At 37.2% G+C, this 25,429-nt stretch overlaps 1 protein-coding gene across 1 annotated transcript in view; it reads left to right on the plus strand.

Annotated features, from left to right (window-relative positions):
- The window catches only part of ci (cubitus interruptus), a 1,501,802-nt gene that overhangs the window by 1,469,036 nt on the left and 7,337 nt on the right, over window positions 1-25,429 (plus strand). The window contains exons 9-15 of the mRNA XM_067159248.2: window positions 159-308; window positions 4,859-5,023; window positions 10,226-10,468; window positions 12,680-12,838; window positions 12,997-13,153; window positions 16,443-16,699; window positions 22,918-23,139. Of these exons, the coding sequence (XP_067015349.2) occupies window positions 159-308; window positions 4,859-5,023; window positions 10,226-10,468; window positions 12,680-12,838; window positions 12,997-13,153; window positions 16,443-16,699; window positions 22,918-23,139 (1,353 nt within the window). The remainder of the gene's footprint in view (window positions 1-158; window positions 309-4,858; window positions 5,024-10,225; window positions 10,469-12,679; window positions 12,839-12,996; window positions 13,154-16,442; window positions 16,700-22,917; window positions 23,140-25,429) is intronic.

A 25,429-nucleotide genomic window follows, 5' to 3' on the forward strand; every position in this document is an offset into this window, starting at 1 on the left:
TTCAGTATCAATTCTTTAATGTAACAAAGACCAACTGAAGTGTTTTTAGATGAATAAATTACTGTATGGTTTTAAGCCATTAGAAATATTTTTTAACTTATACAAGTACATAAACATCCTCCTGATTGTTGTTAATATTTGTACCTTTTCTGTTCCAGCACATTAACAATGATCACATCCATGCCAACAAGAAGTCATTCGTATGCCGCTGGGAAGACTGTTCTCGGGATGAAAAACCTTTCAAGGCTCAGTATATGTTAGTGGTACACATGCGTCGGCATACTGGTGAGAAGCCACACAAATGCACGGTAAGTGAATGTATGGAGAACAGATGGTCCAGTACTTCATAAAATATTTGCAAATTCTTCTGCAAAATTTCCATATCAAAATAGATGCAGATTTTTTACAAAGGAGTGGAACTTCCTCTAAGACTGCATATTTTTAAAGAATTATTTCTACATTTGATTTGTCTTTGTGTCCTATATCATCTTTATATTGTATTACACATATTTTGATAGTTAACCTGGGATCACTCACATGTATTTTTATCACACCACAACTCGAATGTTAGATTTCATCTCATTACTTCATGTGCACTTATTAATCGTTTACTGCAGCAAAAGTTAATTTACAAAATATCTTTATATGGCGACTGCAATATTTATTAAGATAAAAAATAAATACATTTCTATTTACACAAAATTTATCTGTGTTCTTTCTCTTGAAGTCCATAATTTGAACGTTTGTACATTTAGAATAAGTCTGTAAAGTTAACATTTATAGGCAATGGCATAGAATATAACACACACAGATTAAAAGCATACATCCATATGGAAAGAAGTCTTTACACAGGAAGGCATATGCTGTCTGTCAAAAGCGAGATTTCTTCATAGTGTGGAGTAAAATGTAAGGTGTGAGCGATCGCACTATATTTCACTCACTCTTTTCTCTTTACTTCATATAGTTCCTGAGAGTAATTATACACATTCTCCTTTCAGTGATATATATTTTCATCTTTGGACATGAATAAGGGAAGATCTGGTAGCTGCAGATGGATGGTAGCCCTGGAGACATTGGTTAATTTCACACTACCATACCTCACTAGATAATAATACTTTATTAATGGTAGTACCATTTTACACACAATAGAGAAAAATAAACAAAAAGAAACACACTAACAAGAAAGGTCAGTGGAGTATAAGGAGAAAAAGATGTACAAATATATACCAGGTTATAGTACAACCATGACAAATATAAAACCAAGTGTGAGGACTCAGCCTTTATAGCATGGTAGTTTGTGGGACTGCCACTGCAAGCACTGCAAACGATTATATCCAACACATGCTCCAGTAGTTCCAGCAAGCCGGGTGTAGAAAAGTGTGGGAGAGCAGTATGGCACTTGTTACTATGTACTAGGTACAACCATGTACATTTGTCAGTACTTCAAGATTTGTAAGTTTTCAAGCAAACATGCTGTGAAGGCATATTTTTTTGGCACTTAATACTTGCAGACAGAACTTTAATTTGAAGCTTTGTACCAAACTTTCTAGTTCATGTACCAATTTTAAACTTATTCTAATTATTTGAAATACATTTAGAAACACAGCAAACACATTTTATAATATGAGAATTTGTAGTTTAGCGGATGTGAATGTATTTGTAAACAATCCAGTAAACTCGGACACCAGTAGTGATGGTAGTCCCGAGCAGAGAGTTAATGTTTAAATTTTATTCCAGGTATTTTCTGGACTTGAAATAGCCAAAGTTTATAGGTAGGAATACTGATAGAGGGACTTGGAGCGAGGATGCAATGAAGGCGTGTTAGGGAATACTATGTCATGTAGAAAAGCTGCTCTAGTGTTTGGCATTCCAAAAAGTTCTCTGTATGATAAAATTAAGAGAATAAAAAGCTGTGACCTGTAGGTTCAAACGTTTTTTGGAATAACTGGAGTATGATATGGTGGAACATACAAAAGACTTGGACAACCATCTCATGCTACTGACTTGAAAGGAGTTCCTGGAAACTTGCATATGATGTGGGCAAACACGTGAACATACCTCATAGATTCAGTAAGTCTAAACAATGTGCTGGTAAAGCATTTTCAATAGTTTCATGAAAAGAAACCCAGAGTTAACTTTTAGAAATGCAGAATCCACCAGTTTGATGAGAGCAATTGGTTTTCATAAATCACAAGCGATGCATTTCTATTCCAACCTAGAAGAAATAATGAACAAATTTTCTTTCTCACCGCCACATATTTTCAATTCAGATGAGACAGGAGTGTTCCTGTCCCAACAAGCGGAGAAAGAGGTCAGAACATCACTACTGTATCCTGTTTTGTATGAGTGCAAATGGAAGTTCATACCCCCTCTCTTTGTGTTCTCCAGGAAAAAGCTCAACGGCAGGCTTACGGATGAACAGACAGAAAGAATTCATGAAGGTTAAGCATTCTACTAAGGAACGCCCTGTCCTGATAATTGACACTCATTGAAGTCGCAAAGATTTGCAAGTGATCCTGTTTGCACATTCTCACCATGTGCATATTTTAAACGCTCCTCATCACACGACCCATAAAGTGCAGCCTCTCGATTACACATTTATGAAACAATTTTAACCTTCATACAATGAGTCATGTGCAGCATGGATGAGGAGGAGTCCAGGATTACGAATAACTATATACAATATTGCTGGGCTAGTCTCAATGAAGCTTTCACCAAATCATGTAGAATGGAGATTGCTAAAAATGGATTCTCGTCTATAGGAATTTATCCCTTGTGCAAAGACGTATTTTGTGACTTTGATTTCCTCCCAACACAAATGATTGATGTTCCCAAAGTTTCCAATGGAGAGAGGTTAAAAAAATGCCCTGTTGAACAGACAATTCTCATCCATCCAACAAGAAACACCACCAAAAAAGCAACAGCCAATAGAAGTCCAACAACTAGTGCAGCAGCTGTGTTGCCAGAAAATTTTACCTCTCACAGAAGTGCATCATTGCCAAATTGGATCCAGTAAATGTCATGCTGCTCAAACAGAATTTCTTGCCAGCAGTCCATTCAAGGAAACTTTGGAAATTATCAACAAGCAGAAGATGTAAAGGGGCAGTGGAAACAAAGTGAAAGGCAGGAAACTCCAGTGTCAAGTAAAAAAACGAATCCCATTGCACCACATGTGGAGAGACCTCTGAAAATTGGATACAGTGCTGTAGGTGCAAGGGATGGGCACATGAGTGTTGTGTTGGGTTAGAAACAGTATCTGTGACTTGTGCATTTAAATTGTTTTGTGTTCAGTTCTATGTTAGTTGAAAACTTAGAAGAGTTATGTATGTATCAGAGGCCACCAGACAGATTAGTCTAATGTAAGAATTCTGAATAAATTTATCAAACCCATAACTCCTCCAAAACATTTCCAATTAATAAAAATTGTGATAAAGTAAATATTGCTTAATGTTCAATGAAAGGGTAAGGTCAGCCAACAAAATATAAAAATGTCTTTCCCCTATTAAATAATAACTGGCCCCTCTATGGCTGAGATGGTTAGACATATTCATTTCACCTTGGAGTCCCAGGTTCAAATCTGAAATGTGAAATTTGTGCTGGAGAAAGCAGGGACAAGGCCAGTTATCTCTGGAAAATCCATTTGCCCCAGCCATGTTCATTGGAGCATAGCTTTGTAATCATTCATTTTTCATTCATTTCACCCACAGATGTGCAACAATCCTTGTCAGCCAGCACATTTCCATACCTCAGCACTATCCTGACCTAGTATTAGGCTGCAAAACTTGTACCCAACACGGGGAAGAATGTGATAATGTTATCTACAGTGCACAATAATGTTGTTGATCCTGACTCAGGTGAGGCAAGTAAGCCTGTGGGATTTTTTTATAACAAGGTGTGGACATTGTGGATTGCTTAAAATCTGAGTATTCCATTTGAAGAGTCTTTCCTCTTTCTACCTTCATCAACCTTACGAGCATGGTTAGAGCCCTGTGTGGATATACAAAACATTATCCGCATCTGCAGTTCCTTCATCTGCATCTGCAACCACGAATGGTTATTTGTCCATTCGTGGATATTTTATTTCTCAAATTAAATTTGAAATTTGTTGTAAATAAAATTATGATTTCATGAAGCACTTTTTAAAGCCTGATTTAATTCTTTTGAAGGATAAAGTGGGGATCATCTTGCATTCAGGGTCGTCTTGGATTTGGAGAAATATGGTAGTTATGAAACACTACTCTAGTATGTTATTATACACTGGCAATACAAAGTAATTTTCAAATTATATTTTGGCACTTATATACTTATATTATTAGCAATATCACAAGCAAAACAATTGTATCCCTTCAGTCCTCTACAAGTACCCCCAGTTGAGAAACGCTGCTCTAAACAAAAATCTAAGAACAATAAGAACTCATAAATAACACACAACTTAACAATAGTCTACGACAAGCATAAATATTGCTAAAATGCTGGTGAATAGAGCGTTCATAATATGGTTAAAAATAGAATTCATCATGACATGAATTTATTTTTATTATCTTCAATGTTATAACACCCTTCACTGAGAAATGAGACGAACTATTTCCGAAACAGTGTTCAAAAGTCAGTCTTATCTTGGTCTACAGATATTACTTGTAATACACAGTCTTTCTTTTATGGTACGTTTCCAACAATTGTAGGGTATGATGAAATTATTGATATCAGCATGGACTTTTCTCCTTTTTCATTTCCTAGTAACTACAGTATACAATACGGTATACTGTAAGGTTATATTCATATCTATTGAAAAACACAGACTTGAGTGCTAACATGTGTACTCAGTGGTTAAGAATAATTAATGTGCACCTTATTTCAGTTTGAGGGATGCTACAAGGCCTACTCAAGACTAGAGAATCTAAAGACTCACCTGCGCTCTCACACAGGAGAAAAACCCTACATGTGTGAATATCCTGGTTGTAGCAAGGCTTTCAGTAATGCTTCAGATCGAGCCAAACACCAAAACCGCACACACTCTAATGAGGTAAGTACAATTTTTGGCTGCAACTAATTAAGCTTTTATTAAAATTTCATAATCTACATATAGACTGATAGAACACTCTGGATATCATCAAGTAAATTCAAAGTAAGTCAGTCCATCCTACGCAAATTCAGGGTGCGCAAAAGTCACTGGACAGTTGGTTAAAAGAAAACGAAAGTAACAGAAAGACGAGACCACCACATTATGCCACTGCCATCTGCGATTATTGAAACGAAACTTTTCAAAGAAAATTGATTATTTGAAGGGCAGATATTGACATGCCTCGATGTTCACCAGATATCACGCCCATGGATTTTTCCTATAGTATGTTGTTAAGGACTCTGTTTATTCTAAAAAGCCTCGGACCATTGCTGAAATAAAAGATTATATACACGACGCATTTCTTGATTTGGACAGTGATACCACACTATAGCTGCCTCTGTGGATCAGTGGTAGAGTGTCGGCCTCCGTACCCCAAGACAGCGGGTTCAAACACAGCAGAGGTAGTCAGATTTTTGAAGGGCGGAAAATAGTCCATTTGACTCTCCATGTCATACAATGTCGGGATGTAAAAGATCTCTGGTGGCATATGTAGTGTTTACCCAACAAAATCCATTAGATCTCAGCCATAGACACCCAAGAGAGTTTTGGTTTACTTGGTCTGCCATCTAGTAGGCCTAGAGTAAAACGGAATGTCAAAATCGATGAGCAGACAGACAGAGGGTATCAAATTGAAATGTCTGCACATGGTAGCTGAGGCCATATGATTATTATTATTATTATTATTATTATTATTATTATTATTATTATTATTATTATTATTATTATTATTATTATTATTATTATTATTATTATCATCATCATCATCATCATCATCATCATCACACTATGCCACAGAGTATGTAACAGTGTTCCAGAAAGACTTGAAAGACGTATTAATGCAGACAGAAAACAGTTTGAACATAAAATATAATTGTAAGCATTGTCTGTATTTGTAATGAAACATAAATTCAATCTTTTGTTTAAATCAATGTCCTGTGACTTTTGCACCACCCTGTATTTCCATAAACTATGGTTTCCAAGATTTTAAAAGTGCAATAAAGGGCATGTTTGCCATACCCCCAGATCAAACTTATATGGAAAAATCCCTGATGGATACTTAGAAACAATAATTACAATTAAACTAAAGGTTGTTTCATATCGCTGCTCCAAAAGCAATAGAAAATTCCTTGTTACAGACTGTTTATTTGGCTCTATAGAAATTGTGTCTCACAAGTGCAATCACTGGGCGTGTTGGTCATGTGATTAGGGGCGTGCAGCTGTGAGCTTGCATCCAGGAGATAATGGGTTCAAACTTCACTGTCAGCAGCCCTGAAGATGGTTTTCCATGGTTTCCAATTTTCGCACAAGGCAAATGCTGGGGATGTACATTAATTAAGGCCATGGCCGCTTCCCTCCCATTCCTAGGCCTTTCCTATCCCATCGTCACTATAAGACCTATCTATTTCGATGCGACGTAAAGCAAATTGTTAAAAAAAAAAAAAGCCCAAGTGCAACCCAAGAATACTGTTTATCTTTTCCCTTTTCTCTAAATAGTTGCATAGTCTGTTTTATAGAGAAGACTCACTTATTTTCAGTGGTTTAGTTGGAAAATAATATTTTGGAAATCACCTTTAATGACTCAATAATTAGGAAACATAATTTTCACATTTATAAAAAATAAAATTGAAAATTGAAACTGTTGTGTTTGCCCGACAGTTGGTTTTATTTTTATTTTTATAGTCACAAGCATAAAAGAAGGAAGTTCATCAAGAAGGTGTAGAATGAAGGACATATATGATAATACACACTGAATAATTTAGTATTTTGTTACCATATTTGTCTTTCGATGACTTTATTATAGACTACTGTGCTTCTAGTGAACATAACTGAAATTCTCCTGTATCGGGAAGTTCATTTAGTTCAATATTTCTCTGTAGAAAGCAAAAATATATACAACTGTGAGAAATGCTTTATATTACAGTAAGTATTCCTGGAGTCCCATAATTTGTATGAAGTAGGTAGAGTGTATAGGGACCAGATATCAATAAGAACGAATAAAATGCATCAAGACCTTTAGTAACCCTTCTAGCTGCTAACAGAGTAATTGTGAGGATAGTAAAATCCTTCCAAATTAAGTGTTAAAATTTTAAGACTGAAATACGGTATATTCTTTTGTTATCTTATGAATTTGAAACTATTTATTTGCTCTTCAACACCAGTGTGAGGAAGGAAAGTAACATTTTACCTTGTAAACATATTTTAGTTAAGGTTGTTTGTTACCTTATACTTCATCCTCTGATATTCCCTTTTTGAATTTTTACTTTGGCTAACTGTTATAATTTCTGATTCTGACTTCTTTCTCTTTCCAAGCTATAAGGATCTGAAACTGACTTCAATGGTAAGTTCAAATATAGGCTCTGGTCTTGTGTTTCATATGGATGAACATAAGAAACTTTAAAATTTTCATGCAAATTTATGTCCTCGTCTTGAGGTGGTGCAACTCTTTTCAGGTTAATCCCCTGTGGAGGAGAGCTGCATGTACCTTACTAACCACATACCAGCCCTCCTGCTAATCTTAAAATTTCTAGCAGTACTAAGAATCAAATCTGGGCCCCCGAGGATGACAGCTAATAGTGCTAACCGTAACACTCCAGTGTGGGGGGGGGGGCAAGATTTTTATAGTCAGTACATACCTCCACTGACAAGTAGCTAGCATGCTGGTGTATGGTGAAAAATACCCTGAATTTGATTCTCTGTTGGTTAGGGATTTTAACTTTCATTGGTTAATTCCTCTGGCTTGGGGGCTGAGAGTTTGTGCCATCTTCAACATTAGGATTCATCTTTGGTAGGACCTCATCCCCACAGATATGCAGATCACCTATAAGTAGAGCTCTGCGTGGATATACAAAATAATATCTGCATCCGCACTTCCTTCATCCACACCTGCATCCGCATCCACGAATGGTAATCCATATCCGCAAATGGTTGTCTGCCGATATTATAAATATTTAATTCCAGTATATTACACCCAAGATATTGAAATGGATAGATCTGTTAACGTAATACGATACACCTGACACCTGGCACCAGAACCCCTACAGTCACAGGTTTATGAGGGATTTTCTCTTGCAACAACTACATAAATTGATCTTTGTTCCTTCCTTCGGCTAATTGCGGGCAGAAGCCAGTCAGGCTTGGGTCAGATTTATGTTTTATAAAGGCTCTATATATCACCATTTTCCCATTCCAATGACAAGGGTCGCCTAACCACAAGCAAAAGTAGGAGTTTACCTGAGTGAAATTATCAGCAAAATTATCCGCACTGCCATACAGTTTGCCTCTGCCAAGAAACTTTGCGGATATCCGTGCAGGGTTCTGCCTATACGGTGCTAGTTTAAAAGACCTGTACCAGGCCTCTCAGGAGGCCATATGCCATCAAAAAAGAGAAAGTATGTACCAAATCAGGAATGCACTTTGTGGATATATGTTAAGCTGCTAGATTCATACTCCACTTTCATGGGAATAAGTCAGTGTTTGAGGCATCTAATAACAAATACTTATGATCAGTTGGAACAATGCAGCTGATTAGATGATCAACTCCTGCCGTCAAGGTTGCTGTATTGCCTCTAAGCACAGTTCATTAGCATTTAAGAAGGTTTATTTTAGAAAGATCTGTGAGGCCAGTTAACAGCTCGGTAAGACTGCCTCTTTGCCTTCTGTGAATCGCAGTTGTAGTATGGTAAGTGTTAATATAATGAAGCACTTCAAATACTGATACATGATTAATTTTAGAACTACATCAATTGCTCTGCGATATCTCACCACTGTTAAAGAGAATAATAATAATAATAATAATATTGTCTGCAGTAGGCCTATTGGAGGTGAATAAATGAAGGAAGGATCTTGAAACAGACCACACAATAAAAATGCATGAACAAAACTAATATTTTATTTGACACAAATCAAAACAAATGGGTTGCCATTTTTATTTTCTTACCTTCCTGAAAATTATCAAGGCTGCCACAGGGACAAAGCATAACAAAGACATAAAATATAGTTATAAAATTGCTGATAAAAAATAGGAAAAGAGTAGAAGAGATTAAGGACAATGTGAATATAATAAAGCTATCAGTGGAAGGAATATCTCATTTGCTATGAAGAAAAATGTTGCAGCTGACTTAAATTATAGCATGATGCCACATAGATACCGTACCATATAGACTGAAAATATCTGTTTCCTTATCATACTCTTGTACTTACTTGAATGATTAAAATTCAAATAAAAATAGTAGCCTAATTCATAGGAGTTACAGGACTTGATCAGCCTAGTTAGTTAGTTATTATATACAAAATATTTCATTTTATTGGTATGAAATTGAAACAACACTGTAGGCCTAATATTGAATATAAATTATATTTATTAACTAAAATTTCCCATCAGTCTAGTTTCAAAAACATGTTTTTACTCAGGAGTTTGTATACGGTACTGTATTTAAATAATTTGCTCACAAAGTTTAAGAAAACTGATTTTCTTGTTCTTTAGCCTGTTTGTTAAATGAATAAAGGGGAGCATGTTTAGCTCTGTGGCATAGCTGCTGGCTTCTCACCCAAAAGGCTCAGGTTCAAATCCTGGTTGATCTTCAATTGAGATTTTTATCTCAAAAATCTCATGGTGTCAGGAAAAACCAAAATGAACCTGGGTGGCTCTAGGGGCCCCAGAAATAGCTGGAATAAGATGAAGAAAGTTCATAAACTGATAAAAAAGGAACCTTCTCTAAGTTTGGGTGGATATGATATGTGTTACTCACATGTAAATCACAATAGGTAACATGAGGAATAACCATAACCTTTGAGGAGCACAATTGTTTTACAGTTAAATGTGGTTAAGTGTTGTAGGATGTATTAGCATATTTGCTAATAAAACAATAGCTTCAATTGAAAATTCCAGCATGCCAGGATTTCCTATTGGTATTAGGTTTGTTCTTCATGCTTATCTGGACATTTGATACATATTCCAGACCTCAAGTTGATAGCTGCTATGTATATATATAAAATAGAAAACAAACAAACAAAGATAGAATTCAGTAAGGAAGGTAATTTTCATTTTCATTTCATTGGGACAGTTTGTCATACTGTATATACGATAATCTTGCTTTCTTACAGAAACCATACGTGTGCAAAGCTCCTGGATGCACCAAGAGGTACACAGACCCAAGCTCACTGAGAAAGCATGTCAAGACTGTTCATGGTGCTGAGTTTTATGCCAACAAGAAGCACAAGGGTGGTGGCGATAGCTCAGAAGATGGTGGTGGTGGTGCTGGAGGTCTACTGGATAGCAGTCCACGAAGTGAGGAAATGATGAGTGGCAAAACAGCCAGTCTCTCCAGTCCCAGTGTCAAGTCTGAGGTGAGTTGCTCATATTTCTAATCACAAGTTCAAAGGCTACAGTAAAATGTTCAACAAATTACAGTAACAATACTGGGGTAGGCCTTATTGTCCTTTCACATGTTTTTAATTGTCATTTTTCCTCTGACTTAGGTCAAAATTTTTGAAAGACAACAGTTCAGCTCCGAGGTTAGCCTTAATCAGTAATATTGTGAGTGGGATTAGCATTTGCAGAGCAGGAATACACTATGTATTGATATTTGCCTCATCATGGTTTAAATGGTCCATTTAATACATTTCTTAATTAAGAATGATGTTCTGAAGAATGTAACTGTTCAGAAAAATGCCTCATGTGTCTGAGAAACAAAGGTCATGACACTTGTTTGATATCAATTTGTTTTAGTAATGTTCATGTAGGGGAATTTTCTTTTCACTACTGCTAGTGCTGTTTTGATTCAAGAATGATATTTAAAAAATACTATGTTTCATCACTAGTTATAAGAATAGTGGAAACTCCATGGCTCAGGCGGCAGTGCGCCACCCTCTCACCACTGGATACCACAGTTCAAATCCTGGTCATTCCATGTGAGATTTGTATTGGACAAAGCAGAGGCAGGACAAGTTTTTCTCCAGGTACTCCAGCTTTCCCTGTCATCTTTCATTCCAGCAACACTCTCCATTAACATTTCATTTCATCTGTCAGTCATTTATCATTGCCCCAGAGGAGTGTGACAGGCTTCGGCTGCCGGCACATCTCCTATCCTCACCGCTAGATGGGGGCTTCATTCATTCCATTCCTGATCCGGTCGAATCACTGAAAACAGGCTGTGGATTTTCATTTCATTACAAAGAATAGTTGATATCTACTTCCTTCTCAGCAATACCTCAGAAACATGAGTAGGCCCATTCCAGAATCAATACTTTCATTTCTTTTTCTTTCTAACAGGGCATTGGAAATTATTCAGAGCCTGGTCAATAGCATCAGTTATGCCTTCTAAACTTTACTGTACCATGGTGCCAGAATTCAATTATGCATAATGCCACCATATTACTCTAAAAGAACAGTGAGGCTCATAATAGCAAGTACAAGTCAACCAGTTAAGGCTTAAATCAATAAAGCCATCACTAGTGTGAAGATTTTCTTATCAGCATAGACACACTTTATCTTTACATCTCAGTCATGTTTCATAGCTTCTAGTGTAAAATACTTCACATTACATCACTGGTGTGAATGTAGGAATTATTTCCGTTTTGAGCCTTGGCTAAAAATTAATAATATAAAATATTAAGCTTGAATTAACCATTTTCCATAAGTATTCAGATACTGTGACCAAAGTTTACCTGAACTCTTATTTTCTCATCTTCAAGCATCTGCTTTGACATTGAGAACGTTTGCTCCAGGGCTGGTATACCTGTGGCAGAATACTGCACTGCAGCCTGCATTAACTCATACCAGGATTGTTGACATGCAACTTAACCAGACAGTGTACATTATCACAAACATTTAGGAACACCAGCTTTTTGGCTGCTCATCCTTAGCTATATCCCACCCCCATCTCTGTGACATGAATGAGCTCTCATAAAAGCATTTACAAAAATAACTGCTGACCCTGATCTTCCTGTTCATGAAGACCATCAATAGGAATAGGTTTTGATCCCTCTGCCCACCACTACGAACTGCTCAGACTAAGAATAGCAATTGAACCAGCATAACACACTAATGGTAAAACGTATGGTAGGCTAATGCTACTCCAGAGTAACTGCGGTTGTTTTATATCTCAACCATGTCACCAGGTTTTGAAGAACATCGGAAGATCTGATCCATCTTCAACAGAATATGGACATACAGTGACTATTTATAGAGGGTAGCCATATTAACCCAGCTGTGATTGTGGTGCTGAATGTCTGACTGTTCAGCATATCATTCAGATAATATACACACTACAAATATTTCCTGGTGACCCAGAGGAGTTTCTACTGACAGCAGATGAAGCGATCCAATATATTGACAACCTAGATGTCTGTCCATGAATTTTTGAACGCTGTTAAATGGGCATAAACTCAGTTTAGATTATCTATCTATCTATCTATCTATCTATCTGTCTATCTATCTATCTATCTATCTATCTATCTATCTATCTTCATTTTGAGAGTTAATAGCTCAGACCGTATACCAATTCCAACCCTACAAGTGCACGATTAAGTTGACAAATCATTTCATATCTTTTCCAGGAGGCAAGTTCTCCAGTCCAACAAGGAAGCCCCTTGAGTGTGACCCAGCATGGCGGAGGAGGAGATGAGCCTATCAGTGATTCCAATGTGAGCACTACTAACAATGGCTTGGCTCCTGTAGAAGCTGATGATTGGGTAGAAGAAGGAGAGGAACTAGAGGTGAGACTTTTATAGTTTACTGTGCACTCATTTTCTGCATTGGCCTCAATTTTTCTTTTTTTCATTAGAGCTTTGAGTCTGTTTCTTCTCAACTTCTTTTTTCCCTTGATTGAAATATTCCTTCTTATTAAAGATTAATTAATGATCTTCTCTTTCAGTTACCTGATTTGCCTGTGGCACTTCGAGCTGTAGTAGGTGGTGGACCTGGCTCTGACAATAGCTTATCTACAGGGGACCGGAATGCTCGGAACAGGCTGAAGACACGCTTGCAAGCCAAGGGCATTTCAACCCTCCCTCCACTACCCAACATTGCAGGTATTCCTTATTATTAACATGTTTCATAACAAGTATAATGTATGTTTAGTGTCATGAAACTATTCAGTGAGCAATCAAGCAGTATACTGCAAATTGCATGGAAGCAATATTAAGCAAGTACATATTGATGTGATCCTCTGTAAGACAAGAGACATTCTACATACTGCAGTTCACTTTTTGTACCACTTGCCAATTCACAGTCCTCAAAAAAAGCTGGCGACAGACTGAGATTGACAGCCGATAACAGTGGAAAGAAAAGGATGTTCTCAGAAGAAACATAAGGTTTCCTGTTCATCATCCTAATTACACCTGTGTTCATTGTGGCAGATTGTGTGCTTCACACATTGGGCTAAACAGATCTTCAATTACAAGTCCTTCGGGGCAAGGAGAGAAGAGAACAAATTTCAGAGGACTTTGATAGTTCAACAAAGAAACATAAACATGCTGTAGTCTGGTTTTTTGAAGTGATTAGAAGATTATGGTTGGAAGATTTGCAGATTCTACAGTGTCATACACCAATTTAACTTGAGAATATGCTACTACCTAATTCAATGTATTAAAGTTGATTATTGACAATGGTTGAGAAAGGCACTATGTTGTCTGAATACAAGGAGCCAGACATTGAAATAGTTCATTATTAATAAGAGTATTCTTGATGTTCAGTGGGCATAGCTGTAGGACAGTTGCAAAGTAAATCCTGTGCATAAGGCAATGTTGGGAGAAAAGTGAAGAACTGCTTCAAAATACTGATTGTTGATCTTGAGACTGTATAGTAGGTGATTATAAAGGGAATTGGGTTCAGGTTCTTGGGAAACATAGGGTTGAAATTCATCATGTGGACTGTAGTTGATGATGATCAACCAAAAGTCTATAGGCCTATTTAACAAGTGCAGTAATACAAAACAGTACCCACAAATGCAGTCATTGTAGTACTGGTATACAAGAAGTCCACCGGAATTTGATCTAAAATGAAAGAAAAATTGAATATTAGATGTTGGTAAAAGTGAAAAAAGGAAGAATTACAGTATAATGAGCATTGTAAGAAACATTTAAAAGCCTTTTACTCACCATTTAAAGATAGGTCTATGGTTATCCCTTTCACCTGCAGAACTTGAAACTTTGTCATCACTGCTCCAAACTGCATCATTTTTCATCCTGTCCATTGCATTTCAAATATTGCAAAATAAAATGAAGTTTGGTCGGCATTGCTGATTTATGATAGCAAAGCAATATTGATTCTCCTTTCAAAGATGAATCAAATATCTTGGAAATAATCAAAGTTTCTCTTGATATGCTTCTGGCATATTGAAAATTGTGGCTTACCTTTGAAATGAGAAGGTTATTTCTCACAAACAGTCTACATATCCAGTCCCTGCTCACTTTGAAACCATGCACCACACCAAGATCTTGTGCTATGTTCATAGCTTGCAGTTGACACATCTCTGTTCTCACAGTATGTACAGACTGATGCCTAATGGTAGTAAATACCAGAAGTTTTTCCTCTACTCGAGGAAACTTACCTAATGATCGATGAGAAGTCCCCCTATTGCTGTTGCTTGGAAGTAATTTGTCCTCCTCCTTTCTCCAATCTCTAACACTCAGTTCAGGAATGTCATATTTTCTTTCTGCTGCACGATTTACTAACTCTTCATTCAGCCTCTTTATTAACTCCTGGTTTTTCTGCAGCAGTGAAGGAATGCAATATTTTACCACTCATATTTGCATATTTATGTTTTACAAATTATATGCTTCCAAGGTTACAAACTCAATACATGTGTCTTGGTTCAGCATGCATGCACAGAAGTGAAAGCAGAAGTTTGTCAGAAGTACTGTGCCAGTCAAATACTGTAATATAATTTGGAACATGACTCAAATTAAAGACTCCAAAGTAGAAGTTTGCTGGAAATATTATGCCAGTCAAATAACAATGACTGGAACATGACCCAAAATAAAGTTTTCACATCCCACTTTTGGAAGGATAAAAAAAAAAAAAAGATGGTGTATATGGTATATGAGCAGATATGGTACTCTGACTCAGATGGCAAGGATGAAAGCAGTGATCCTTGATTTCCATCGTTAGTCTCTGCTTACATATACTGTACAATAACTGTTGCTGAAATATTTATGAAACTAGACATTTTGCAGCAAAATTACGCACATGACAACAGTAGAGTTGGAAGAATTTTCCATATCATTGCTTAATAATGGAGAGACCTTCTATGTAACAAAAACCTGATTTTACAGAAGATTGGAAAAACTGCCCTATATGGTTGAGAATGACAACAAAAAAAGTGCCATTTACATATTATGAACAGTTTTGATAATAATCATATTGATTAATACAAAAAACTGATTTTCTTCTTTTGTTTTTTCATCTACCCATCAGTCCCATTTCTTGATATCGAGACAGGAATGAGGTGAGATGAATTTAAAAGGCAAGTTTTTATGATCGGATGCCCTTCCTAATGCCAACATCAGATGAGGAGTCAATGAAGATGAAGTGAATGATGTTGAATGGAAACTGGGTAAGGAGGTGCAAGGAACCAGCTGTGGCCTATGAGTTCAAACTATCCTGGTTTTTACATGGAAGTGAAACCACAGAAAACCATTTTCAGGACACTGGGATTTTTTTTTTTTTTTTTTGCTAGTTTTACGTCGCACCGACACAGATAGGTCTTACGGCGACGATGGGACAGGAAAGGGCTAGGAGTGGGAAGGAAGCGGCCGTGGCCTTAATTAAGGTACAGCCCCAGCATTTGCCTGGTGTGAAAATGGGAAACCACGGAAAACCATTTTCAGGGCTGCCGACAGTGGGGTTCGAACCTACTATCTCCCGAATACTGGATACTGGCCGCACTTAAGCGACTGCAGCTATCGAGCTCGGTGACACTGGGATTGAAATCCACATATCTCCAAAATGTAAAACTTGCCTCCATAGACATAGTGCATTAACATGTATCACCAGTCCGCTCGGTAATTTTGTTTTTTTAAGATCTTCATTTTACACTAAGACAAAATTACAGATACGAGGTCTCCATTCTTAAGTGATGATATTGCTCAGACATCACCCTTTTCCTTTTTGCTAATCTAATAAAATACACTGTTAAATATGATGTCTGTGTTTCACTGCTTGCATTGAACACATGTTTCACTGTAATCAATTCAAATTCCCATACTTGATAAGATTTTGCATGCAATCAATTTAAAACAAGTTGAGTACTGTATTTGTAAAATAATATTTTCAAACTGTGTATACGACTTTATTTACTATTTGTATTTTGCTCTTTAGGAGTACGCAGAACTATTGGGCCTCCTGCTCTGGGTGATCTCAATAGACGTATTATTGACCTGAAAATGGAAGGCTCCAAGAATTCCACTACCCAGACGCAGCTGATAGACTTGCAGCTACGCTTAGGACCTTCAGGACAAACCACTACCCAGCAAGCCACAGTGAGGAGAGACAGTAACTCCACCGTGAGCACCTACTATGGGAGTATGCGATCTGGAGATATGGGCTCCAGCAGGCGAAGTAGCCAGGCCTCACAGGTAAACACCGCTACAGATTACCTTTTTAAAGAATAGAGTTTTTAAGTGTCAGTGTTTCAAAGCTGCAGTTCTAAATTTTGGGAAACTGTTTGGCTACTCCACCAACCCTACTGAATAACAACAGAGGTAAACTCATCAAACTGCTTGTGATGATGTTTCAATTCTTATAAGTCATCAGTAAAATACCTTAGTGGGCAGGGGCATTGTTTATCAGCTTCCAGCTTCTTCTAAGAACTTTCTTATTATGATCCTCAACAATTTGCTGATGCTATTGTTTTGCTTGCTACTGGACCACACATATTATCAGTGCTCCACCAGGTTTGTTGCCTCTCAACAGTGTTGTAGCTTCTGCCAACTCTCCACACTCTTAGCCTACCTTGTCGCAGTATATCTCGTGTTGTTGAAATATTGAAAAGAATACTAGAAAGAATTAGAGAAAAGGTGGGAAGTAAATTTCAAGACAAATACTTGGTTTCTAAAGTGGAGATTATGTTCATTGTGAGACGAAATATTGATAACTTTGAGGCAGAGTGACTTAGCTAGGTAAAAACATGAAATATATACACAGTAGAATAATGCAACTCAAAAATAAATTTCATGTGATCTTTTGATCATTGTGGGAATGAGGAGAGTTCATTGTGAGAGCTGCTGGCTCTTGTAGGTAAGTTGTACTCATTTTCTATTTTACCTCAGGCAGCTTCAGAGACAGGTACCTGGAGCTGATAATCATGATGTCCTTATATTCTAAAATAGACAAAATAATTATCTGGAGATATTCAACGTGGAACCCTAGAATTTTCAGCATGTATAAATATTTCTTTAAAATACAGCCGAACCTCAATATCTCGAACCTCCATTAATCAAATTTTCAGTATCTCGAAGTAACTTCAATTTCCCAGCCGTTTGCCCTATTCTTCAGGTGTATTTATTTCTCTATTACATGAAATTCAGTTACATGAATTTCTTGATTTCTTGGAGTAAACGTTTCCTCCCTAGAAGCAAAAATACTCTGTAATTCAAATTTTGTTCAACATTAACTGTGCAATACAGCATTTGTGGTTTGTGTGTTATTGTTCCTAAACGTACTGCAGTATGGTATTCCCAGCTGAGCTTGGTATGTTTACATAGAAGCTTATCTGTTCATCCCTGCTGAGTTCACCATATGCAGATGGGGCAGGAAGTGACAGTACTCAGTGTGCCATCATCCCTATCTCCTAATGGGTGGGTAGGAGATAGGGATCTGCGCTCGGATGGCCTTCATTTAAACCGCAGTGGTACGTATAAGTTAGGAAATTTGTTTGGAAGGGTAATAGGGAGGTACATTCAGGGAAACGGGATGGCCTAGGGAGCGGTGATAAGGGAACAGGGAACTGGAAATCAAGTAGGGATGACATAAAAATTGATAGTGCTGAACTGTAGAAGTATTGTAAAGAAAGGAATAGAATTAAGTAATTTAATAGATATATATTTACCAGATATTGTAATAGGAGTTGAATCATGGCTGAGAAATGATATAATGGATGCAGAAATTTTCTCACGGCACTGGAGTGTGTATCGTAGAGATAGGATAGGAAAGATGGGAGGGGGAGTTTTCATTCTGGTGAAAGAAGAATTTGTAAGCTACGAAAAAGTTAAAGATGAGACACATGAAATTCTAGGTGTAAGGCTCATTTCTAAAGATAATAGGCAACTTGATAAATTTGGAGTGTACAGATCGGGAAAGGGTAGCACTGATGCGGATTCGGAATTATTTGATAGGATAGTCAGCTATGTGGGAAACGACATGGAAAGAAATGTGATTGTAGCGGGAGATCTGAATTTGCCAGATGTAAATTGGGAAGGAAATGCAAACGACAGGAAGCATGACCAACAAATGGCAAATAAGTTAATATGGGAAGGACAGCTGATTCAGAAAGTGATGGAACCAACCAGAGGGAAAAATATCCTGGATGTGGTGCTGATAAAACCAGATGAGCTCTATACGGAAACTGAAGTAATAGATGGTATTAGTGATCATGAAGCTGTTTTTGTCGTAGTTAAAAATAAATGCGATAGAAAGGAAGGTCTTAAAAGTAGGACTGTTAGGCAGTACCATATGGCTGATAAAGCAGGTATGAGGCAGTTTCTAAAAAGTAACTATGATCGGTGGAAAACGGTTAATAAAAACGTAAACAGACTCTGGGATGGGTTTAAAGAAATTGTTGAGGAATGCGAAAACAGGTTTGTACCTTTAAGGGTGGTAAGGAATGGTAAAGACCCACCTTATTATAATAGAGAAATAAAGAGACTAAGAAGGAGGTGCAGACTGGAAAGAAATAGAGTTAGAAATGGCTGTGGAAGTAAGGAGAAATTGAAGGAACTTACTAGAAAATTGAATCTAGCAAAGAAGGCAGCTAAGGATAACATGATGGCAAGCATAATTGGCAGTCATACAAATTTTAGTGAAAAATGGAAGGGTATGTATAGGTATTTTAAGGCAGAAACAGGTTCCAAGAAGGACATTCCAGGAATAATTAATGAACAAGGGGAGTGTGTATGTGAGGATCTTCAAAAGGCAGAAGTATTCAGTCAGCAGTATGTAAAGATTGTTGGTTACAAGGATAATGTCGAGATAGAGGAAGAGACTAAGGCCAAAGAAGTAATAAAATTTACATATGATAACAATGACATTTACAATAAGATACAAAAGTTGAAAACTAGAAAAGCGGCTGGAATTGATCAGATTTCTGGGGATATACTAAAGACAATGGGTTGGAATGTAGTACCATATCTGAAGCACTTATTTGATTATTGTTTGGTCGAAGGAGCTATACCAGATGAATGGAGAGTTGCTATAGTAGCCCCTGTGTATAAAGGAAAGGGTGATAGACATAAAGCTGAAAATTACAGGCCAGTAAGTTTGACATGCATTGTATGTAAGCTTTGGGAAGGCATTCTTTCTGATTATATTAGACATGTTTGTGAAATTAATAACTGGTTCGATAGAAGGCAATTCGGTTTTAGGAAAGGTTATTCCACTGAAGCTCAACTTGTAGGATTCCAGCAAGATATAGCAGATATCTTGGATTCTGGAGGTCAAATGGACTGTATCGCGATTGACATGTCTAAAGCATTTGATAGGGTGGATCATGGGAGACTACTGGCAAAAATGAGTGCAATTGGACTAGACAAAAGAGTGACTGAATGGGTTGCTATATTTCTAGAAAATAGATCTCAGAGAGTTAGAGTAGGTGAAGCTTTGTCTGACCCTGTAATAGTTGAGAGGGGAGTTCCTCAGGGCAGTGTTATCGGACCTTTATGTTTTCTTATATATATAAATGATATGAGTAAAGGAGTGGAATCGGAGGTAAGGCTTTTTGCGGATGATGTTATTCTCTATAGAGTGATAAATAAGTTACAAGATTGTGAGCAACTGCAACGTGACCTTGAAAATGTTGTGAGATGGACAGCAGGCAATGGTATGTTGATAAACGGGGCTAAAAGTCAGGTTGTGAGTTTCACAAATAGGAAAAGTCCTCTCAGTTTTAATTACTGCATTGATGGGGTGAAAGTTCCTTTTGGGGATCATTGTAAGTATCTAGGTGTTAATATAAGGAAAGATCTTCACTGGGGTAATCACATAAATGGGATTGTAAATAAAGGGTACCGATCTCTACACATGGTTATGAGGGTGTTTAGGGGTTGTAGTAAGGATGTAAAGGAGAGTGCATATAAGTCTCTGGTAAGACCCCAACTAGAGTATGGTTCCAGTGTATGGGACCCTCACCAGGATTACCTGATTCAAGAACTGGAAAAAATCCAAAGAAAAGCAGCTCGATTTGTTCTGGGTGATTTCCGACAAAAGAGTAGCGTTACAAAAATGTTGCAATGTTTGTGTTGGGAAGAATTGAGAGAAAGAAGAACAGCTGCTCGACTAAGTGGTATGTTCCGAGCTGTCAGCGGAGAGATGGCGTGGGATGACATTAGTAGACGAATAGGTTTGAATGGCGTTTATAAAAGTAGGAAAGATCACGATATGAAGATAAAGTTGGAATTCAAGAGGACAAACTGGGGCAAATATTCATTTATAGGAAGGGGAGTTAGGGATTGGAATAACTTACCAAGGGAGATGTTCAATAAATTTCCAATTTCTTTGAAATCATTTCGGAAAAGGCTAGGAAAGCAACAGATAGGGAATTTGCCACCTGGGCGACTGCCCTAAATGCAGATCAGTATTGATTGATTGATTGACCCTGTATTATGCCAGTATGAGAAAACCTACAGCATGTTTTTGAACAGTGATTTAATGTCTGCTTACTGTCCTGCAAGTGTAAAGCTTGGAGAAATGCAAAGTGAAATGCTTAAGTCTCAGTGAGAAAGTTTGAGTAAAGGTCAGAAAAAGAAGAAGGATATTGTAATTGAGTATGGAAATCCTCCCAGCCCACTATTTACCATACTCAAAGACAAAGACAAGATTCACCTGGCAGTAGATGAATCACGATTTACACAACAGAGAAAAAGACTTAAAACATCAAGTTTACTGGAGCTTGGAAGAAGCTATGCTTCTGTGGGTCACCCATGTGAGGGACAAAAACATTCCAATCACTGGTAACTTAGTTTGTGAACCAGCAGAAAAGTTTGCTAAAAACTTAGGTTATGACTCTTTACAGGCCAGCAGTGGGTAGCTGGAAAAATTTAAACTTCAGAATGGAATAGTGCAAATGGTAATGTCAGGTGAAAGTGCTGCAATCAGTGAAGTGGACAGTGAACATTGCAAAGAAAACGTTTTACCAGCCGTATTACAAGAGTACAGCCTAATGATGTGTTTAATGCTGATGAGACTGCTTTCTTCTAAAAACACTTGCCTGGAAAGACACTGGCGTTTAAAAGTGAAAAGTGTTTCAGGGGGAAAAGATATAAAGAGAGGGTTACAGTGATGGTGGAAGCTAATGTGATAGGAACCGAAAAACTAAAACTTCTAGTGATTGGAAAATCAGCAAAGCCTTGCTGTTTCTCAGGTGTGAAGTCATTACTGATCACATATGAAAGCAACCAAAAGTTATGAATGACAAGCTCCATTTATGAACCTTGGCTGCATGGTATTGACAAGAAGTTTCAACATGAAGGGAGGAAAATCCTCCTTTTAGTAGAAAACTGCCCTGCTTATCCCAAGGTGCTCATTCAAGAGTTAGAGACAGTGTGCCTGGTCTTCTTGCCACTAAACTTAACATCCAAACTACAGCCCATGGACCAAGGGGTGATTAAAAACTTAATGCATTTCAATAGGAAGAGGGCTCTTCAGAGAATTCTGAGAGGAATTGAATCCGAAGAGTCATTAACGGACATTAATCTACTACAGTCGATAACAATGTTGAGCAAATCGTGGGGTGATGTGAAGTAGGAAACAGCTATTGTGAACTGCTTCCGCAAAGCAGGATTTTTGAAAGGTGATTCAGGAGCTTCAGAACATGAAGAGGAGGAAGTCACTTCTGTTCCTGAAGAATGGATGGAGTATCAGCAGCTTGTTAACTGCGAAGCTGATTTTGAGGCTTACATAAATGTGGACTCTGACGGTATAGTGGCCGAGCCTCCTACGGATACCATCAATGTTGCTGGCGAGCGTGAAAAAGAAGAAGAAGAAGATTCCCAAAAAGAACAGTTGGAGTCTTGTACCATCAGCAGACCAGGCGTTAAGTGTAGGGGCTATTCTTCGATCCTACATACAGAGTAATTTGAATGTAAATGATGGTTTTCCCACAGCAATAAATGTTGTTGAAAAGTATGTGGAAGAAAAGAAGGTTAACAGTAAAAAAACAGAAGAGACTGCCAAATTTTTTCCCACAGGTCTTAATGGAGATTTCTTGTTTCACTACTGTATGTACTGTATTCTGTCTTCTAAAAGTTACTATAATAAGGGTTATGATTAAAGTGGTGCTGTAAAATATGAGTTTTTTTTATATTTTTAAATACTATTAAAAATACTGTATTCAGTATAAGCCCATAGAAACATAGGCCTATTATTCAATTATGTGCTATACCGGTACATGCTCAAAAACGGTATTCTCTATATCTCGAATTTCAATAACATGAAATAAAACTGAGCTCCCGAGGTGATTTGAGATGTCAAGGTTCCACTGTATACTAACTTGATCAGGTGTGGAATTAACAGATCTGGATTTGCTTGTACTGTATTGAAAAGAGAAATTTTTGTAATTCCACTGTTTATGTTTCTTTCCCAGGCATCTGCTATGTCATGTGTTAGGCCAGGTGGACCTGTTGCCTCCTTCTATGACCCCATCTCCCCAGGAAGTTCTCGGCGATCGAGTCAGCTGAGTAACACTGGTGGTGGAGGTTGTTCAACAACACCCAACCATCTGCTCAGCAACCACCTGAATCGACTACACAGCCGAGCCTTGGGGCAGACAGAAGGGAACTATTGTACCTCCAACCTTGTGGTGCAGGTAATATTAAGTTACTCTAGGATTATTTTAACATTGAGACAACCTGAACATTCCTTTGAAATGTGACTTGAATTGCAACACCTATTAGAATAAACACATTAACAGGTCAGTGTGGATCCAGGCTGAGTGACTCAGATGGTAGACTGCTGGCTTTCTGCACCATGGTTGATAAGTTTGATTCTGGCTTAGTCCAGTGGTATTTGAAGGTGCTCAAATATGCCAGCCTTATGTCGATAGATTTATTGGCATGTACGGTAATAGAACTTCTGTGGCATTCAGTGCATCTGAAAACCTTAAACGTAGTTATGGGGATACAAAATTATTATTATTATTATTATTATTATTATTATTATTATTATTATTATTATTATTATTATTATTATTATTATTATTATTAAGTTGTTGTTGTTGTTGTTGTCAGTGTGGGAAGATGAAACAACAGAAATAGGAGATACAGAGAAACAAAACATGAAAACACAAACAGATAAGGACAGGTTCCACATTTCCATATGAGTAGGCCTACTCTACGCATCATTCCCAGTTCTACATTCATTTCTTCTCAACCCTCAACAAACGTGTTTCTGATTCCCAGTTTCATAAGAAGGGCAAGCATCAATGCTTGTTGAGGGAATCATCTTGACAGATACTTAGTCTTGATATGGGAAATGTAGGATTGAATGAAGAGAACAGTAATCATAGGAAAGGGTTAGACACAAAGATAAAGGTTAATGCAAGTGGTAAAAATGAAAGAATACAGATCAAAAATAGGAGGAAAGGACCCATATGGGTCAATATAAATTAAAAGGAATAAACAAGTGATGAATGAAGTGATGTATAGAAACAAAGGTACTAGAAGATGGTGGTGATTTGTGAACATAAACTCATGGGAGAGAACTGTTGATTACAGAAAGTCCCATATGGTAAGATCTATCTATCTCATTCTAAATGCAACTTGTGACTTACATGTCCTTTCCTTTACATCCTTACTAAAATCCCTAAATATCCTGATAACCAAATGAAGAGATCTGTAATCTCTATTTATAATCCTGTAAATGTAAGTACCCTAATTAAGATCTTTCTATATATTAACACCTTTGTAACAGTGATTCCAATGAGATACTTTCACTCCATCAACACAATAATGAAAAATGAGAAGACTTTTTGCTACTCATTCAGTCACTCATTTGTCTTTGTCCAGTTAATGGTTGGTAATCTCTTAGGGCCCATAAAAAATGAACTTACTCTACATTTGAAAAATTGTTTAATTGAATTAATTGCATCACTGACAAACATAACCTCACGCAACGAAAGAAAAAAATCACACAATTCAAAGACGAGGATAAATTATGCTGTTTCCCCTGTGCAGATGCATTATGTTTTTGGATTACTGTACTGTTCGCATTTTTAGATGCTTTGTACTAGCACAGAAAATGCTCGACGCCCTTAAAACATTGTGGCTTATCGAACTTCCCTATGATGAGGGGATAAAGTTTCTCGCTTCCGCATGCTTTGCAACACAGTACAATGACCTCCACCCTTGTACGATTCCTCGGCTGGCACTTTCTCCTTTAAAACCATAAGACCGTTTGGGCTCGACATTAAAAGAAAGCAATGCATTTTAATCAGCAATGACAATATTGTTCGGTGCCTATGAATTGACTATATGAGCCATGCTTTTTCGTCAACTGTCGGCATCGCCAGTGTTCGTGGATTCTGTTTTTCCTCACACTGCCTGCTGTGTGATATTACAGCGTTCCTTAAAAGGTTGAATACAAAAGAATTCCGATTTCCTTCAACTTAGCAGTTATGAAGCACACTGTAGACACACCAAAGTGAGTGTAAGTGCAGAAAGCTACCCCTTCACATTCCGGAACACGCGTTCTATCATGACGCAGATAAATTTTGAATTTAAATTACTCAGTAACATATTATTGTTTTAAAATGTAAAGGCAGTTTCGAATTAAAAGTCTGAATTTCAGTAATGGGGCTGGCATTGTACTTCCAATTATGAATTACCTGTATTTCGAATTAAACAATTTAAATAACATGCAAAACAGTATCTCATGTTTTTACGGGAACGAGAGCTTCTTTGAATTAGGCGGGATTTAGAATTATCGAGGTTCTACTGTATTAAAATAATTGTTAGTTATTTACAAAAAATTCTTGAATCTCAACTTGTAATGCCTTTGTGCTAAAAATATCCTAAGTGCATATGGAAACATTAGTGTTTGTAATTGTTTTCTATTTCAAAGCATTACCAGCTCTTGTATTCCATTATGCTTATATATTA

This window comes from Anabrus simplex, chromosome 1, assembly GCF_040414725.1.
Source record: "Anabrus simplex isolate iqAnaSimp1 chromosome 1, ASM4041472v1, whole genome shotgun sequence".
In the NCBI taxonomy this organism is placed as follows: domain Eukaryota; kingdom Metazoa; phylum Arthropoda; class Insecta; order Orthoptera; family Tettigoniidae; genus Anabrus; species Anabrus simplex.